The sequence below is a fragment of the Macrobrachium rosenbergii genome, chromosome 3 (genome assembly GCF_040412425.1).
Source record: "Macrobrachium rosenbergii isolate ZJJX-2024 chromosome 3, ASM4041242v1, whole genome shotgun sequence".
NCBI classification, from domain to species: domain Eukaryota; kingdom Metazoa; phylum Arthropoda; class Malacostraca; order Decapoda; family Palaemonidae; genus Macrobrachium; species Macrobrachium rosenbergii.
The window spans coordinates 7,837,728-7,857,706 of record NC_089743.1 but is presented as its reverse complement, the minus strand read 5'-3'; the positions used below and the strand labels follow the sequence as shown (position 1 = coordinate 7,857,706).

Here is a 19,979-nt window from a genome sequence, read left to right as displayed (position 1 = left end):
GGCAATAAAATTTTGTGATCTTTATACTCAAAACGTGGAGGACTTAAATGAACTCTGATAAACATTGTAACTTGTTTTGCTTTGCCATTAATTATATTATAGACCTATTTGCCCCTAGAATAATTTGTCTGAGAAAGAACAACATAATATTTCTGCTGTTTATTTCTTTTTTTATATGATCTGTGGACATGAAAATTCTTGCTGTACATCCCCTGAACCAATTGACTCTCTAGTGATACAATTGGACTGTTCTGATCCAGCAAAGTAAAAAGTACTTTTCATTCTTGTCAAGGTACAAGAGTGGAAGAATGGAATAGTGTGTACTGTAGTGGCCTGATCCAAGCTTCTTGGAATCTGTCTCAACACTGAAGTCTGCTGCAAAGGCCAGACAAACTGACTACCAATTCTCTGTATCTGTTACCTTACTTGAGTGTTTGTGAATGTTTAGTTTGTGGAAAGTTGAAGAAATGACACTTTCGTTAGGTCAGCCACAGAAGCCTGATCTAAAAGCTTTTTATGGAAACTTAGCAAGATACCCTAATAACAATATAAGATCCCATCTTGGGGGTTGAAGATTCTTTCTCTAAGAGCTGTCCTACAGCCTTGGTTCCACACAGTTCATAACCTGAGAAGGTATGAACCTATAACTTTTCATGGCTTTGAAAAACACATCCCTGACGTGTACATATTCATTGTAAGTTTCAATAATGTAGTAATGTAGTTCAAAATAATCCCCCCACAACTACCAATGCCCTAAAAATTCTCTGCTAGTGCACCCACAGACATGTCAGCAACAGACCACATCTCCAAAAACCTGACATGGGGTTTTCAATGCTGTTCCACATTCATAGACAGCAAAAAGCCTTGCTTGATCTGCCACTTCCTTTATGACGGGTTTATTCAGCGAACAGAAACATTCTATGAAACTCAAAAATATACAGCATACAAAAGAACCGTAATTTACTTGTACCTGTATGTATACTTTTGTATCTTCCAGTCATTAAAATTTCATCCATAAACACGATTTCACCATATACATTGTGTATAGTGTGAGATGTATTTTCACTAGATTACATTATGCTAGGCTTTCTGTGCTTATCACAGTTTCAATACATAACACTGATAATGCATATTATACCCAAGTTAGCTTTTAACTAATAAATAGGCCTAGAAGCCAATATTCATTAGGTTAAATGTGAATCTTCATACATTAAATCAGGCTTACCAACATTGTGACTTGTCTTAAGAATTCATCAATATTTCTTATAATTAATAACCATTTACTACTGTGTGCAAGACACTGGCACAAACAACAGAAAGTGCTGACATAAACAATCGAATAGAGAAACTGCCCTTTGTCGATGTCAGTTACCGTAACTAACAGACATACATTTATTAAAGCTTGTGTTACAGATGTCAACTTGCTAAAAATGTGCTAATTTTCAATGGCGACTTCCCTAAAAAAGGATAAAATAAATCTTTATTCATCCTTCACTCAATGGAGAGGTGGAGAGGAAAGTGTTTAAAAAAGTGTGCCACTAAATTTACAGTTGTAGCTGTGGCAGAAAAAATGAATAATGTGCGTGCCACAAAACGTTTTGGAAGAGGCAAAAGCAACATCCGATACTGGCAAAATTACAGCTTTACTTTATTTAATTTACTGCATTTATAAATAAAGTAAGTTGCATTTTTAAACTTTGCTCTGATAATTTACGTATAAAACGAATCTCTGAAACGTGTTTCATTTAGCAACTAATGGCTGTGATGATGTCAGTAAAATGCAATCAGCTGATGATTTCAAGAATGTAAACATCAGCAAAATGCAAATGGCATGTGCTTGCCATGTTCATAAATTATAACATGATATGACAATAATGCATGAAATATAATTGCATACAGTATGTAAAACAACAGTTTTACTAAAATTATCATTACTATATTCTTAATACAACTGTATTATTTCACTTTTGCAAATGGATATCTATTGGTGTAACAACCTAACCGAGCCAACAGTTTCTCTCTCTCTCTCTCTCTCTCTCTGTTGTATATAGATACACACACACATGTGCAAGTTTAAAGAAACAAAAGCAGCAGATTTTTAGGCTTTTGCTATATACGAAAACTAGAAAAGTTTGAAGTGCCGAAAAACAATGAAGGGTGCCAGGAGATCAGAACTGGACAGTGCGCTTATAAAGAGGTTTAAGCTCCGAGGTAGCGAAGGGGTAAGTATTCCGGAGAGATGCTTATGGAGCAGGCCAGAATTTTGCTAAGGAACTAAACCTAACGAATGACAGTGATTATTCATAAGCTTTGTTCTACTTTTGATAACACAGCACACTATATGTGGAATGAGCTACTAAGACTGTTTACTTAAGGGGTTTATAAACGTGATTTCTAAAATCAGGGATTTTCTGTATTCTGGCAGTGGCCTGGTCCCAAGGGTGCCGGTTTTAAGAGGTCTGACTGTAATTACGTATGCCTTGACTGTGAAGGGAAGAACACCTGGTAACAACAACACTTGCTTAAACTCAAGGAACCAGTAAAACAGAGGGGGAATCAAAGACATGGTAAAGTATAAGGTGGATGAATGAATGAAGGACAAAGAAATAATAACAGATGATAATATGCAAATGAAGAGAAGACTGAGAATGACTGTCTTCTCTACTCTGGCACTTGGAAGACACAAGCATCAGAATTCAATCAACTGCTTCTTCTCTTATCAAATCTAAATGTATTTTTTTCTGACCTCTTTCTCTTACTGCTTGTAAATACTTGTTTTTAATGAAATCCATTTACTACTCCATTCCCATTACTGTTCAAAAAATGTTTGTAGAGATTATTAAAATGAACTTATTACTGAACAGCATTTAATTCTTAATATTAATTCTCATTCAGCATATAATTGCAAATCAAATGATTGTCATGCTATTTCCCATCTACTGCACTTCTTGTTTATGCTAGCAAAGTTCCTGCTCCTCTTCATGTATGGCTAGGTCCCATTTGACTAGCCCTAGCTCTCCAAGTTACAATACAAAATTATAATTTTCACGATAAAATGAATTATTTGGATACTTACCTACTGTTAAATTTAGCTTACATCTTTGCACTGTTTGGTGTGATCAGCATTTTTAAAAAAAATCAAAATACGTTTGGCTAACTCACTAGGACTGTCTTGTATGCACCTGTTTCCCACCAGATGGTGCTGGAATGTTTACTTTCTGTCATATTTCTTCATGACCACCCGCTAGGAAGTAGGGAGGCTGGGTGGGTTTCCACTTTAACAGTAGATAAGTATCCAAATAATTAATTTTATCATGAAAATTATCATTATTTGGAATGAATCTTACCTACTGTTAAAATTAGCTGACTACCACATTGAATGAGGATGGTGGGTTAGTGCAGCCAGAGAAACAGTTCAACCATGTGAACTAAAAGCTTTTTAAGGAGGAGAAAAAGCTTCTCAACATTCCTGCCTGATGTGTGATCCTTACTGGTAAGTACTGTCGGAAAAAGGACTCTATCTTGTAGAGTATTGGTGACTCCAGTGCCTGAGTCAAAAGCCCAAAACTGACAGCCAAAACTAAAGCCAACTACCGCCTTCACATATGAAGGTACGCTCTTATACACCATGTGTACCTTCATGCTCCCAAAATTTGTTAGCTGGATTCCTAACAACTAACGATAAGATGGAAAGCCATGGTTGTTATCATATTTGGTTCAGGAGAAAGAGTCCCTGCCACAATGATAGGACTGAAGGCTTAACACCTCATGCTAAAATTGAACATTTGCAAAAAAAAATAGTTATAACTCCACTGAGCTGCAAGACAGCCTTCTCTAGAAGAAGGTTTTAAAGGAAATAAAGTCATGTTCACAGTACAGAAGCCATGCAGATTATCTCCAGAAAAGGTAAAATACTGTACTCATGAATTAACTGTGTGCATAGACTTTAGCAATCTTGGACACAAGAGTGTCTGGACTTCAAACACCACAGATAAATTCTTAACTTCTCTTACAGGCTTGTGTCTGTCCAGGTAAACCCTAAGAGTTCTAACTGGACATAAGACAGCCATTATTCCATTGCTAACTAAGCAGATAAATTAGGCACTGTCACATATCTGGGAAGGGCTTTCAAAGTCTTTTCTCTAAGCAATGAAAGAAAAGAGAGAGGTTGCCACTAGAGCAAAGCCAAAGAACAAGATAAGGCTTAAGCTCACTAATAAAACCTCTTACTAGGTCTAACCTGGACATTAAGACAGCCACTCTTTCACTGCCTACAAAAGCAATTAAATTAGGCACTGAAACCAAAGCTGGGAAGTGCTTACTCCTCTATATCTTTTCTCTAAGTAATGAAAGAAAAGAGAGGGTTGCCACTAGAACAAGAAGGACTTGAAGGTCACTAATACATTTTGCTGCTACAAGAGCTGAAAGAAAAGTGTCTTCAAAGTTCTTAAGTGATGCCCTATCAAAGGGCTTAACTGAGGTTATGTCAACATCTGAAGGCTTACGTCTAAATTTCATCATAAATCCCGATTGGAGGAAGAAATTCCAAGAACAAAAGACTGAAAACCTTTTAAAACTTTAAATCATGAGTAACACTCCAGTCACCATGATGTAAAACTGAAAGCCATGTAAAGTGGGATCATTGATTGCTGTGACAGAAAACTGCTTTGCATATCTGAGATACTGGTAGAGCTTAAATGAAGATACCTAGTGGAATGGGTGCTGGATATCACTCAGGACAAGCACCAAGATAAAAAAAAATAACCAGCGTTATTGAAATATGTCTTACAGTGGAGGGCCTTCTAGATTTAAGGATTGCTTCCTTGGCCATTCTAGAGATGCCATTAGTTAGTAACAGGCAATTGACAATCTCTATGGGGTGAAATGAAGTATGTGGAGGTTTGAATGAATCTCCACGAATAAGATTGTCAGAAAAAATCCTTCCTGAATGGAAGACGATGAAGAACATCTACCACCAAGAAAGAAATTTAAGAAAACCATTCCCTTTGGGGCCAAGGATGCGCTAACAAAAGCATCCTTGTGATCTGCAAAGTTCACAGCTTGTTGAGTATTTCCTCAAAATCAGCCAACAGAGAAAAAGCCCTAAAGGTCTAGAATCGACCATTCTAGAAGGAAGGCATCAACTGCCCATGTCTGAGGGTCCTGGCATGGAGGGCAGTACACTGGTAGTGTAGTGTTTCGGGTAGTCATGAACAGATAGGTGTTGGGTTCCCCTAAAGGTTCCACAACTTCTGGCAGCCTTGAGGGAGAGAGACTATCTGAATGGAGACCTTGCCCTAGGACAAAACAAGGAAAGGAGCGACGTTGCTGAACTCTGTCCAAAGGATAAGGTAGCTTCTTTGCTAGCCTGAACAAATTTCTTGATTTGTCTCCTTGTTGTCTTATGAAGAACTGAGACTTGGATAAGATTAATCTAAACTGCCAAGAGCTGGAGAATGTTTACACTTCCAATTCCTGACATCACATGTTACTCAGAATGGCCCCTCAATCTGCCTCTGAGACATCTGAGGACAGTGTAAAGGTTCTCGAGGTCTACAGGGTAACCCATGTAGTTCTCAACAGTGGTAGAAAATTGTTAACCTTCTATTTACAGGAATAAACCTCTAACAAGAGATAGTTGATCCTCATCTCCAAATAAACTGACTGGGTTAGAAAAGCACAGAAATTCAACACTGAACAAAATGTCCACTCCTAAGGTTAGGCATAAAACATAATTCTCATCATAAAAATAAAATGGTGAGACATGAACTAGTTGTCCAAGTATGGGAGAACTACAGAACTCTGATACCAAGCAGATGAATCCATACTGCTAAGACCTCAACTCACAGGAGAATACTATACTTCAACTGAAGGAGTACTGGGAAATAGAAATATGTGATCTATATGTCTACAGAACTTATCACCCTTTGTCCTTTCGAAAAGCCACCAGAACCAAACTGAATGACCCCCCAAAAAGGGAGTATAAAATGAAAAACTTGTTGAGACAAGACATGCCCATGGCTCGATGGCCTTGTTGCATAACAACTGTCCAAACTATCCTTCTGAACTCTGAACTTTTCGGTGTGAAGAGTGTGGAGAGAAGGATATTAGGAAGTTGATAGGGGTAAAATATAACAAAAAGTACAAAGAATCTTTCCCTGAGAACCATCACTACCAAATGAACCACTTAACCCTTTGCCAAACACTTCTGAAAAAACTGTACATGGCCTACTGAAGATCTACACAGCCTACTTGAACTGGGACTTCAAAACTTCAGTTAAGTTTACATTTGTCAAATTTCTCTACTGAGAATGTGAGCCAGAACTCTACTGAAGCAGAAGTCGAGAGTAAATGGGAAATTCTACCTGGGACTTGTGTGCAAAAAGGCTGTAGGGGCAAGACCCTATAGGGAAGAATTCAAAGGTAGTGCTGAAAATTTCTAATCTCCAGAACCGAGACAACTAGGCGGATGACCTTAACACTATGGGGTTAAGGAGACAATGATGGACCACTGTCAAAAACAGCTACTAATGGTTGAGCAGGGCTACCTTATATGATTTTACACAACTGTTCTATTACTTTACAACTGAGCTGTAAAGGAATAAGACATTCCTTTCACTAGCCTTGGAAGTAGGTCTATCATCTTAAGGACTAATATAACTATTATTATCATCATATCTTAAATGTATCTATTTATCTGTTATAGACTGATATATCCACCCTTACGCCCAAAAATTTTGGCCACAAAGCCAAGGCCAGTGTTTATCTTTAATTATGATAGCCTAACCTACAGCATTAGGCCTAAGTTATGTTAGCCTGAGGTAAATAAACATGGGATAGCTTAGCCTAATGTATTGTAGCCTATGCTGAATTTAGACCTCGATGCCTTTTATAAAATAATAACATAGCCTACAAAAAAGGAGGGTGATGTAGACTGAGCAGACATCGAATCTACATACGTATATACATATACAGTACAGTAAAACCCCTGTATTCGCGGGGGATGCGTACCTCACCCCCCCCGCCCCCGCAAATAACTAAAATCTGCGAATACTTAAAACCCCTCTAAAAACACTTAGAACTGCCTATTTTGATAGTTCAAACACAAAAAAACCCTCTAAAAATGCTTATACCTGAGTATTTTAATAGTTTCATCACAAAAAGTGCATTTAATCATGAAAATTATAAGAAAATACAGTAACTAGTGAATATTTCTCAGTGAAAAATACTGCGAATGGGCGAATTTTCCTTGAGTAATGTGTTTATATGTTCCATGGAGAAATCCATGAATTGGGGAGTCCGCAAATCGTGGGAATGTGAATACAGGGGGTTTACTGTACATACATATTTATGTATGCATGCAAAAACATTACGAATATATTACTCTTACATTAATTGGGCTATAATTCTAAGAACTAAATACTGCATTCAAAGGTACTTTTGCCTCACAATTACGCCAAATTACCTATCAGGAGTCTTCGTTTCCTAGGTCAAAGAACTTGAAACTGGAAGTTGAACAGAAGGTGATGAAAAACATATATCATAAGCAAGTCCTAACCCAGCTCTAAGCAGCTTCAAAACTGGAAAAAGATGCAGTGGCATTTGAAAGCTAGCATAAAAGGCTCACTCTACAAACACTGTTGCGATCACATAACACTGCTCGAGTTACCAGCAGAGTTAATAACACAAAACACTTTCCGTTTCTCCTTGACTGATAATCCATTTCCCAAAGGCTCCACTTCATGATAATGCAGCCTACCATAATCAGTGTAACTTCTTACTCATTTTAAAAGGAGCTGAAGTATAAGTAAACTAAATGGGGCCAGTTAAAGGAATCATCCTCAGCAAAAAGAAGTGAAAACAGAACAAAGCAAGCTATGCACTAATTAAGTACTAAAGGAAAATCAACCAAATCAAAGTTGAAACACCTGAGTCTAAATGGAGGAACACGTCACTCAAGATGTCACGGGATGCTGGAGTAAGTACTGGGCAGAGGGTGGGGAAGTAAGAGCGTTCTTGCATGATGTCACCATGTAACCTTAACAACCATGGTGTCGCCTTGCATGATGTCATAATGTAACAGTGAAGGCATCCGAGAGGTGAATACTGAAAAGTGAGAGCTGACTATTACCATGCTAACTCACTCTGGATGAGTAAGTGGCGGAAAAGAACGAGCCACTATACGAAAAGGAATAATTGTCACAAGATGACGAATATGAGACAACAGAGAGAAAAACTGAGTAAGAAGGGGGAGGGTCGCCATCTGCTTGGGCCAAAAGAAAACAGCAGAACTGACACGCGGCTCAGAACTACTGAGGCAAACGTAAAATGTTTGAAATTCTAACACTACTGACTACCTACATCACAATACACTTTCCTAAGGGATGTTATGGGAGTCAGCCGGTGTCGCTAACTTATAAGAAAAAACGCTACATTTAGCGGATTTCAGGTTGTCACAGTTGGCAACACTGGAGCCAACTAACGCAAGTCAAACCACGAACCTATCTGGCCAGATCTGTGCGGCACCTCAGTGCTAACCCCGAACCAGAAAAAACAGTGAGAGAATTGTCAAAGGACACAGAACCTTGGTCCTGAGACACCCTTGGTTCCTTGTCAGAGACAACCACCGACGTAAGGCAGTCCAGAGGGTGGGCTACTGTTACACAGAAGCCAAGGCTCCGACAACTTCTCTCTCATGGGGGAAATTGAAAAAGGTCAAAAACTGGTGGGGGGAGGGTGATTTTGGCCCCAATATTTTGGTCAAAACTAGAACCACATAACCTAGGCTATCAGGTAGGCTAATGAAGGAGAAGCAGCAACACCAGAAGACAAAAGGAAAAAACTTAGTAGGCTGCTGATGTGCCCAATTGTCTACATAACCTTCTGACCTCTAATGTCTTTCGATACTTCAAAAAAATTTACAGCCTCTCATCAAACACTCACAACCTACATATCAATAATACCACAATCGAGCCTGCACAGCTAGTCTAACATAGCTGCTAACATAGGCTATATTGTTATCAGGAAAACCTAAACAATTGGTTTTCACAACTCTTTCCTATACAGCCTAATGCTTTCATCTCTGCTTGTTGTAGATGACATAGAGAAAAAATAGAAAACAATCACAATACCATACATGAGAAATTAGCCAGAAATCATCAAAATATAAACCATTCATGACTATGTATTTAAAATGCACAGCATGAAGAAATATGACAGAACATAAACATTCCGACACCATCTGGTGGGAAACAGGTGAATAAAAGACAGTCCTTGTGAGTTAGCCAAGTGTATTTTGATTTTTTTTAAATGCCAATCACACCAACTGGCGTGAAGATAAGGCTAACTTTAACAGTAGGTAAGATTCATTCCAAATAATCATCTCTCCTCTGTTGAAGGGAATCATATGTTGCTGAAAGACTAACTGTATGTAAGGTCACTATCCCAAGTATCTATTCTCCTACTGAGAATTGTGGTAAAGCTGGAATGTAAGTTGACTCTTATAATTTTGTTAACAATATGAGCAAAAATCCTAAAAATCAAAAACAAAATACTGGGGAAAATGGAATTACACTAAGACTTAATACTATGTAATAAATAAAAATATTAATTTTGAGAGAAATACTATGAACTATACACTATCATCTAGAACAAACCTGTATTTCTGTATAAAAACAAAAGTCTCAAAAAAACATCCATCTGCCATAACAGTATACTGTATTTAAAAAAATCAAAACCAAACACCATATGCACATACAACTCTAAAATATACTGACAAAACCAAATTGTAAAATGCAAAATTTAGATAAAAAACACCATTACAGTACAAACAATTGTTGCTGACTACTAATAGAAGTGATCTCAAGTAAAACAAAGGGGGTCCCCCTTATGGGAGAAGCATGCCTCATCTACCTTCAAAATTTCTGCTTCCCTCATTATAAGTGACAATTCAACCACATGCCCACTGCTTCTGATTAAACACAATGGTAGTGTATTAAGAAAATATTTATGTAATCAGTTTACAGTTATTACATACTAAAATAGTGCCAAGACATGGAGCTGCGATACTTACCTTTAGTTAGAGCAACTTGAGCAAAATAGTTGATGACCATGAGCTTGATATCTACACTTATATCAGTGTCTACTACAGCGCCTCTGTATGATATCCCAGCATTATTTATGAGTACATCAATATGTCCATGGACTCTTATGAGCTCCTTTGCAACAACAGCTATATTGTTTAGATCCTCCAAGTCTAGCTGTACTACTGATGGCATATGAAGTTCTGGTGGCTAAAAAAGTACATGGGATTATTAGAATTAAAACTATATGTACACTATTACTAATCTACCTTGTCAAGATTAGCATAAAAAATGTTTTTAGGGAACTCCTGTTATAATGTATAGTGTATATCTGAATACAATCTTGATGCTGCAAGTGTCTGTCAGGGGTCTTCTAAGAGAAGATATAGCAAATATGCAGTCTTGCTCAAATGACCACTGGTATTCTTTCACTACTTTAAAAAAATACTGATAATGAACTCAAAGAAAGCCTACTGAACACTTCACAAATCACCCAATACAGCACAAAAGCTAGTTACGGTGCCATTGTATTTCGTTTTAAAATGGAACTTAACAAAAATAGAAGGTAAAATTGACTAGTTCACCACAAACTTATGACAACATTTGCAGTCACAATAGTCTCAACAGTTGATCAAAGGAGCCAAAGGGTTGCTGGTTATATGAATTTCTGGTTGCATGAGAGAAATCCTAAAATGCCATACTGTACTGTATTTATATCTTGAACTGTCATTTTGTCATTTGTTACCAATAAGCAATATCTATTTTTCATAGTTTTATTATTAGATATTTCATAACATTTTAAGCTGATCATTATCCTCTCTCTCTCTCTCTCTCTCTCTCTCTCTCTCTCTCTCTCTCTCTCTCTCTCTCTCTCTCTCTCTCTCTCTCTCTCTCTCTCTCTCTCTCTTTGTAAAAAATTTATTTTATATAAAATTTGCTATTTGCTTATCCCACCCCCATAAAAAATCTCTCATTTTGTTTAAAGAATATCCCAAACAAAGAAAGAGACAGGCAAGCAAATGCACAGAATTGCATAGTTTATCTCAACATGATGCATACTTGTATGTAAACATGCACACACACACATCCTAAGATACTGTTGGCCAAGAAAAGTTCTGATACAACATGGTTGGGCTATTTATACCGTATATGTTGCTTTGCAGTCTGACAAAGTTTTTCAGTTCATTGGTAGTCAACTTCAGATATACTTACTTAATATTACATTCAATGTACTTGACAAAACATAAAACGAAGTATTTTTAAAATAAACTGAAAGAACTACAATAATCAATGCACAGTTGAATGTGTGCAGTGCACCAACCAAAAAAAAGCCATTAACTCCTGAGTGGTGCCACCTTATTTTTATGTTTGCTCTTTGTTTTCAACACTAGGTCTTTGAGGCCAGAACATCTTTGATGCTGGGAAATATGGTAATTTCTGATATTGTCCCTATTTTGTTGTTGTTTTCCTTTTGTTTTGCAAACTTAAGCACTCATACACTCACAGTCACTGTCAAAGTTATATCTTAGAATGGGGGAGATGGAAGGGACTGAGAGGGCAGGGCTCCTGAGTAGCAGGTAGCAGAGGAGCTTAATCTACACACATATATATATATACATATATCAACACAAACACACACAGGAAGGGTGGTAGAATTAGATGATTGGCTATTAGGACCTACAGCTCTATTTGTCTGCTTAAAGAAAAAAGGAAAAAAGTGTCTCAGGAATGGCAAACAGCAAATTAATTCAGCAATTCTTAAAAAAAAAACAAGTAAACATCTCTCTCTCTCTCTCTCAATAATTCTTGATTGAATGGCAGCTGGATGAAAAATGTGCTGGTTGCTTGAGTTTACTATACAGTACATAGAATTAACATTAGACCATGTTGGCATGTACCACAACTATCAACACTTTGGAAACAAAAATCAAATTACAGTATGTAAAAGGCTTGGATGCAGTAATCAAAGAACCATGAAGCGCTATCATTATTCTTTTTACGATTCAGTCCCTCTGCAAATATTCACAGTTTGCCTGAACCATTAACAATACCTAAAAAGTACAACTAAGAGTAAAGGGAAAGAAATAATATAAATATATATTTCCCTGTGTTGAAGACACATTTTTTTTTCCTGAAATAAGTCTCGGAAATTTAACAAGCATCCATTAGGCCAAAGGTTGAATTTTTCATAGGCCCACCCTGCCCCAGAGGAAAGTTATCTAAGCTAAATATTACTCAGAACTGTATATGACCTCTGAAAGAAGCATTAAAATTGTAAATAAACAAAAGTATCATAAAAACATACGCAGTCACAAAGACTCACTCCTGTAATGGTAAATCTTACTATACACAGACTATCGTAAGCCAACATGTTTGTGTGTTACTTTGCAAATGGTAACAATATGCTAATGCATGGTTTGAATCTTTAATCTGCTTTAATTTTGTTCCACTTGGTATGTCATCTTCATGTGTTTTTACACAGCCCAAGTCGGCAATAAAAGGTTATTCCAGATTTAGAATAATGTATTTTCTATTGTATGGGTAGTACTAAGTTTTCCTTTATCTGCTGCATAAGCCTACATTCAATACTATAAAAATCTTGAAATAATGTACCAGCTATAGCCCCATCCATTTGCATGCACTGAGACACTGGTGGCCAAGGCAATTCTTATGAAATATGGCTCGGCAGTTTGTACCTTATACAATATAGTACTGTACTGTATATGGTAATCTGTTCAAGTTTTTCAGTTTGCTGTTATGTCATCTCTACAAAAAATTTTTCAACATGATAAAACAAATTGCACTGAGACAGTTGAATGCGCACAGTGCTCATTTTGTTAATTAAAATTAAGGTGTATTTTCAAGGTCGGAGATTCTTTAATGCCTGAAAACGATACATCAAACAGAACACTGATAAGGCTTTGTTGATCACTCATCATCCTCGTCTTTCCCAACCAAGACAGCAAGTAGCCATTTCATTAAAAAATGAGGACGTTACCATTGCCTAATGAAGCCATTCCCAGAACCACCTAAGGGAAGAATCTCACTACGAGTAACTTCCTGGGATCTTGAAACAGGGGAGAGACTTGGATTCTTCTCCAAATGATAAGACTTGAGCTTGTAAATACCAATATTGCTATGCAGCAATGATCGAGTTGTAACATGAGCCTTGTGAATGCACAGAGAGAGAGAGAGAGAGAGAGAGAGAGAGAGAGAGAGAGAGAGAGAGAGAGAGAGAGAGAGAGAGAGAGAGAGAGAGAGACCGAGGCCAAGATGATGCCTGAGGCTGCAACTTCAATGATGAAGAAAGAGATGCCCTTGACGATACCAGGACATGCTTATGCAAAGAGGACTGATGCTAGAAGTTAACCCTACAGCACCTCAGATCAGACTGTATCAGTGCCAATGTTAAGACATTAATGTCCATGGTGCAAACACCGAGCAGTAGAGAATGGTACCCTCAATTTTCCCAGTCTCTTCAAATCTATCTGCAGTGGATTCTGCTTTAAAGAGGGAAGGATAATTCCAGTTACCTGTATCCTCTCACCTGGAGTTGAAGGATTCTGCTACCACAGACACAGAGCCCTTTATTTCATGACTTAGCGGGATGTTGTTGGACACTTCAGCAAAAAGACTAGATAACCATGACCTGAAGAAGGTAAAAATTTCTGAAGTAACAGACAAAGAAGTGTTATTAGTGGAGTACAACAAGGCTTCATTCGGCTTGAGACTTGAATAGAGTTGCCAAATATTTAATTAGAAGAGGCTGCAGAAACCCAAGAATGTCATCTTAACTAGCAGAACTCAAGTCAGACCTAAGCAAAGGGAATGTCAATCTCTTTACCTACAATCTTCCATGTCCTATGCTAACATACACCACTGAAAGCATTAAAGAAAGGACGGGAAAAGATGGCTACAATAAGCACATGATACATTCATCCTAAGTTGTTCTCGTTCTCAAAACTGAGCTTAGGCCATTTCTATAAGAGGACAAGATGTTGCCGCCAAGCATGACACAAACTTCCAGGTACCAAAGTAATTATCTGAGAATTAGCAGCCAGCTTCCTCCATAAATCTTACTGAGGGAGCTGGTGGTCATTCTTAATTGCCAGGAGCAGGCTTTAGGAGCGTCTATCAATCTTCTGACTGAAGACATAACTGAGGCCCAGATAATTTTATATGGCTTGGCAATAATGTTCCCCCTTGCTTGGCCATTTCAGGTACTCTAGCTTAATGGGTGGAGGCACATGCCATCCAACTCTACCCTCCATCAAAGTTTCACTAGCAGAATTTTCCATAATCAAAATCACTTCTGATTCCTTATTGTAAAGACTGTTTTGACACATGAATGAAAGAAAAGTAAGATTGTTACTAGAAGTAAAAAACAAAGGCCTGGCTATAATTTGTTAGGTCAGCAGCTGTGGTACAAGGCTTCAAGGGTTTTGATGTTTAATTTCACCACAGAACTGGTACAATGCCTAGACCTAAGCTGCCATCTTCTAAGCCCGCTGATGACAGCAAAGGGCAAGGGTCTGCGTAGTTGCACAACTGGAATATCAAAACACAGAAGTGACATTTCTCCCTAGTAGAGAATGCTTCACTCATAATCTAAATACTCCTTTGTTTGTACTATTCACTAATCATTAATACTGGAAAATGAAGGCAAAAGGCTCTGGACTTCACTAAAAAAATAAAAAATTAAAAATGACAATCTGAATTTAGTATTCATTAACAAATATCTAAAGGAGTGTTGGTTTATATCATTCCCTTACATTCTACCATTTGGCACATTAAAATGTTCATTATACAGAAAAAAAACAAGGCTAAATCAACAACAGAACAACAGGTAGAGTTCAATTTTCTTCTGACTTACTACATATGATTTCAGAAGCGTATCTTTAAGCTTGGTCAACTTATCTACACTGCGAGAAGCCAGTATCAAACGTGCACCTCGCTTATACAAAGCATGAGCCATTGCTTCACCAAGGCCAGAACTAGCTCCAGTTATCATAACCACCTGAAAAGTAACATTTTATATTAACCATAAATTGAATAGTGTTTTGCAATATGCAGAGCATTTGTTTTCTCAGAAACTATGCCACACAATTTTTCAATTTTTCATTTTCTTTCTTTGTTTCCAAGATGACTGAACAAAACAAGGCCAAAGGGTTGAGAGACCAAGTGGCTTTTAGAACTAAAGAAAGACACACAGGAACTGAATGTATTACTACATTTTAGCCTGAACTGTAGGGGAGAAAGAAAGATGAGCTTGGGGAGAAGGATCAGGGGATGAAAGAAGAATGGTAGGTAGACTGGGAATAGACAGAGGTTTTTAGAGTTGTTCTGGAGTTTCCACTAGGAACACTTTTGACTATCTAGGCCTAGTCCTGCCTCTTCCATATTGGGACAAACATCTTTAACCAAATATTTCTTGTTCCTATCTACTTCTCTCCTATTCCTGTGCTTAACATATGCTTTCATCATGTCAACAGGCAGTCACTATACTTGAGACAGTGATCTTCCAAATCCACATACTTTACATAAACAAATCAGGCACTTTGTGTGACTTAATGCTTAGTCAATGACAAACAGCTCCTACCTAATATCTAGTTTCAGAAACTGCCTTACTAAATGACACATTCTATACAAAACAAAGAGTAATATACCAAAAATCCAGAAAAGCACAAGAAATACAATCAATATTTTCCCTCCAGCCAGAAACAGAGTTGCTATATCATTACCTACTGGAGGGAGGGTAAACAGAAGTCGAAGCAGGCCAGTAAACCAATTAAAACCCCTCTATTTCACTTCTTTTTCCTTAACGGCCAAAAAACCAGTAGCTATATGAATGTTTGTGAGATTCAAAGAAATAAAGGCTAAAATCTGGAAGAAAACGGAGATTAAGAAAAGTGGTAGGAAATGAAACAAAAGAGGAAGTCATATGCAGGCATAGAAAAGACAGGTAGGAGAAACAGCAGAAGCAAAACAATACTGAACAGAGATAACACAATGTGAATTATAACTTCAACCTGATTCTCCATGGCAAAAACCTCATTATTAAATTCAGACAAATATGGACCAGGTCAGGGAAGTAATGAGAAAGAACTAGCAGATTGAGGAAAATACTGAAGAAACCTTGAATGGTCCTTCTTACTTTCTTTCTTAAATGGTTTGAATGGATAACTGCTTTCAAACCTAACAATAATTTACTATGATTCTGACCAAAATTGGCACACATGGCACATCAAGATTCTACTGCACTGATTCCACATACAGTAAATTATCTAACTATATGTGTCACTGGGTAAGATATGGAGTTCCTGTAAAAAGTATTAGCACTATAATGTTCATACTAAGACGAACAACACATGGATGAAATATGGTCACAAGAGAAAACTGTGTACCAAAAAAGACAAGTAGGATGGGAAGAAACAAAAAGGGTCAAATTAACAAATAAAGAAGTGTAATAAAAAAAATCTGGTAAGTAAAACAACCCCAAAATTTATTCAGGGATGAGAGATGCAATGATTTTTTCTCATATGGGTAGGATCTCACATTTTTTATGGTTAAGTGACTGAACCCCTAAAAATGAAGCCTAAGGGCTATACAGCCAACCCCCTGTATTCGTGGGGGATGTGTACCACAGCCCCCTGCGAATAGTTAAAATCTGTGAGTGCCTAAAACACTGCCCCCCCCTAAAAATGCTTATAACTGCCTATCTTGAAAGTTCAAACACAAAATGTATACCTTAAACTATCATCCTACATCAAATATACCTTAAAATATTATCTTATTACTGAATTAATCTTTGAAATGATATTAATATAATTTCAAAGTCATCTTGAACATTTCTTTCATTCAGTTGCTATTCAAGCTGTTCCATTTTCTTTTACAGGGGAAACACTGGTATGTACATAATTCACAAGAGAGAGAGAGAGAGAGAGAGAGAGAGAGAGAGAGAGAGAGAGAGAGAGAGAGAGAGAGAGAGAGAGCAAAAATATGTATGCACATTAAAAAAATGTAGTACTAAATGCATATTAAGATTACGTTAATCATACGGGCACTCACCAGTGATGAATGTTGACTAAAGATGATGATGATGAATTAGCTGTGCAGTCCGATGAATGACAATGCAGATATGACTGCACAGCAAAGCAGAGGAGTTACATCTCCTCTGAGGGTGCCTCTTCCCATTCTTCAGGAGGCACTTCATCAGGGGTTTTGGGAGGCACTTCTTCAGGTGCTTGGGGAGGCACTTCTTCAGGTGGTTGGAGAGGCACTACTTCAGGTGATTGGGGAGGCACTTCTCCAGGGGTTTGGGGTGGCTTTGGAGGGTCCTTCTTGGTACGTTTAATAAACATGGTGATAGGCAGCTGCTGTTGCTGCATCAAGGGGAACTGAAAACTTTAAGGAGCTTTCCATATAAGGATCCCACAACGAAGCCACATCCTGCGCCTCCCTAATCATCCTCGACAGACATTCCAAAGACAGGCCCTTATCCTCCTCCTCCTCCTCCACTGAACCTGGCGTGTCTTCTTCCTTGCTGGCAGACTTCGTCAGCTCGTCCAAATCCTTTCTCATGTCATTCAACAATCGGTCGATGTGGCAATCGTGAATTTATGCCAATCCTCCTTCAGCGTAAATTCACTGTCAGTGTCCATTGCATTCACAAGGTGGTCAAGGGAGTTCCAGGTGTATAGCGTCTTGAAGGCACGGATCACGGATTGGTCCATAGACTGGAGAAGAGAGGTGGTGTTGGCAGGGAGGAACCTGAGCTGGACTCCCTCATAATAAAGATCGAGAGGGTGGCCATCAGCATTATCCATAACAACCAGCACCTTCAACTCCATGCCCAAGTTGTTGAGGTATTGCTTAACTTGAGGGATGAAGCTCTGAATGAACCAGTTAGGACTTTGGTGATCCAAGCCTTGGGGCTGTGCTTCCAAAACACAAGCAGCAATGCCTTGTTCTTATTCTTGAGGGCCCTGGGGTTTGCAGCCTTGTAAATGAAGGTTGGTTTCAGCATGAAACCGGCTGCATTCCCACACATTATGAGAGTAACCCTATCCTTCTGGGCCTTGAATCCGGAGGCTTTGGCTACGTCCTTCTTGAGGTATGTCCGGGAGGGAATCTTCTTCCAGAGCAGGCCAGTCTCATCCACATGGAACACCTGTTCTGGATGGTAGCCCTTCTCCTTTATAATTTTCTTGAAGGTCTCCAGATATTTCAGCAGATGCTGCTTCCCCATGCAGAGAAACATTCTTGAGTTTGAACTGGCTCTGAAACCAATGGAACCAACCCTTGCTGGCCTGAAAACCTTGAGGAGCTTATGATGGTCCAGCTTTTGGCTCTTCCTCATCCTCTTCTTCTTCTCCTGGCACAGGGTTGTTGAAGCTTAAGAATTCTAATTCCCCTTCGTCATCGCCTTCCTGTGCCTGTACATCGCGGCCTTCCTGTGTCTGTGTGTCGCCGCCTTCCGTAGCAGTCGAATACTGCTGGTATAGTTATCGCGCTTTTTTGAGAACAATGTTGGAGTCGAGGGGGATATTCTTCTTATGGCAGTCCTGTATCCAAAATGCCAGTGCAGATTCCATCTTAACAACTGTCTTATCATGCACTGTTGAAGCTGTTTTTGCACTACCAAAGGCCATGCTTACAACCTTTCATATCTCAGCCTCTTCTTCTTGGTGTACCTCATGGTACTTTCATTCAAGTTAAAATAGTGGGCTACCATGGCATAAATTTTGCCTTCCTTCAACATATCCAGAAATTTGACCTTCTCATCGAGCTTCATGACTGCCTTCTTTCGTTTAGGCTTTTTGCCAGAATCCTTAGAAAGAGCAGGGTGTTTAGGTGGCATTTTAGGGCACTAATGGCTGTGATACACAAAGATTTAAAACAACACACACAGATTCACGATTACACCCGATCAGTACTTAATACGCAACGAACTGGGAGAGATGAGGCTCCCACAATTCCATCTTTGCGAGATGGGATTGAGGATCCAGCCAATCAATGCCAAGTGTACAGTCAATGAGCGCTAAGGAAAATGAATGGCGCTCCTGGACTGGCTGCTTTGCAGACGACAGCCAATAGAGTGTCGAGTATCATTGTGCCTGGGTATACAGCATCCCAGCATGCGTTTTCTTTCTCTGCCATTCGCTGCCTTGTGTAAAACACTTTAAAAAAAATGACCCAAGATCTCTACCCAGGCGCGTATCTCTCGGTTGTGTGTGTTTTGTGTATGGTACTACGGACTAAGCATATTTTTTGGAATCATGCCCTATGATGCCTCCTAAATGCCATGCTTCTTCTCAGGCTTCTGGCAAAGAACCTAAGCGCCAGAGGAAGATCATGATACTCGAGGAGAAGGCAGACATCACTGTAATGTCAAGAAAGGGCAACAGTCACGGAGAAGTAACAGCCCGTTATGGCGTGACATTAAGTGCCGTTGCCTTCATCGAGAAGGAATATGAAAAGGGTAGAATGCTTGGGAAGGCCCTTGCTGGATAAGAACTCACCGCCCTCTCTATCCCACCAACAGACCAGGATTTTGAAGAATTTCATGGTCATAACACCTTTGTGGACATGTTCAATTACCTCAACAAGGTGGTGCCTCCTGAAACCCCTGACGAAGTGCCTCTTGAAGAAGGGGAAGAGGCACCCTCAGAGGAAATGTAACTCCTCTACGTTGCTGTGCAGTCATATCTTCATCGTCATTCATCGGACTGCACAACTAATTCATCATCATCATCTATAATCAACATTCATCACTAGTGAGTACCACATGATTTAACCTCATTATTATTATTATGTATTATTAAATTATTACAGGTACCCAGTGTATAGTATTACATATTATTATTATTTAATCTTACCATTTAATATTACTGTACT

General features: G+C 38.5%; 1 protein-coding gene across 4 annotated transcripts in view; it reads right to left on the bottom strand.

The window, feature by feature from the left end:
• LOC136852452 (dehydrogenase/reductase SDR family protein 7-like) overlaps positions 1-19,979 on the bottom strand; it is a 95,018-nt gene that overhangs the window by 14,113 nt on the left and 60,926 nt on the right. For all 4 annotated transcript variants that reach the window (XM_067127085.1, XM_067127094.1, XM_067127104.1 and 1 more), the window contains 2 exons: positions 14,956-15,099; positions 10,073-10,292 (listed from right to left, as the gene is read on the bottom strand). In XM_067127085.1, coding sequence (XP_066983186.1) covers positions 10,073-10,292; positions 14,956-15,099 — 364 coding nt within the window. The remainder of the gene's footprint in view (positions 1-10,072; positions 10,293-14,955; positions 15,100-19,979) is intronic.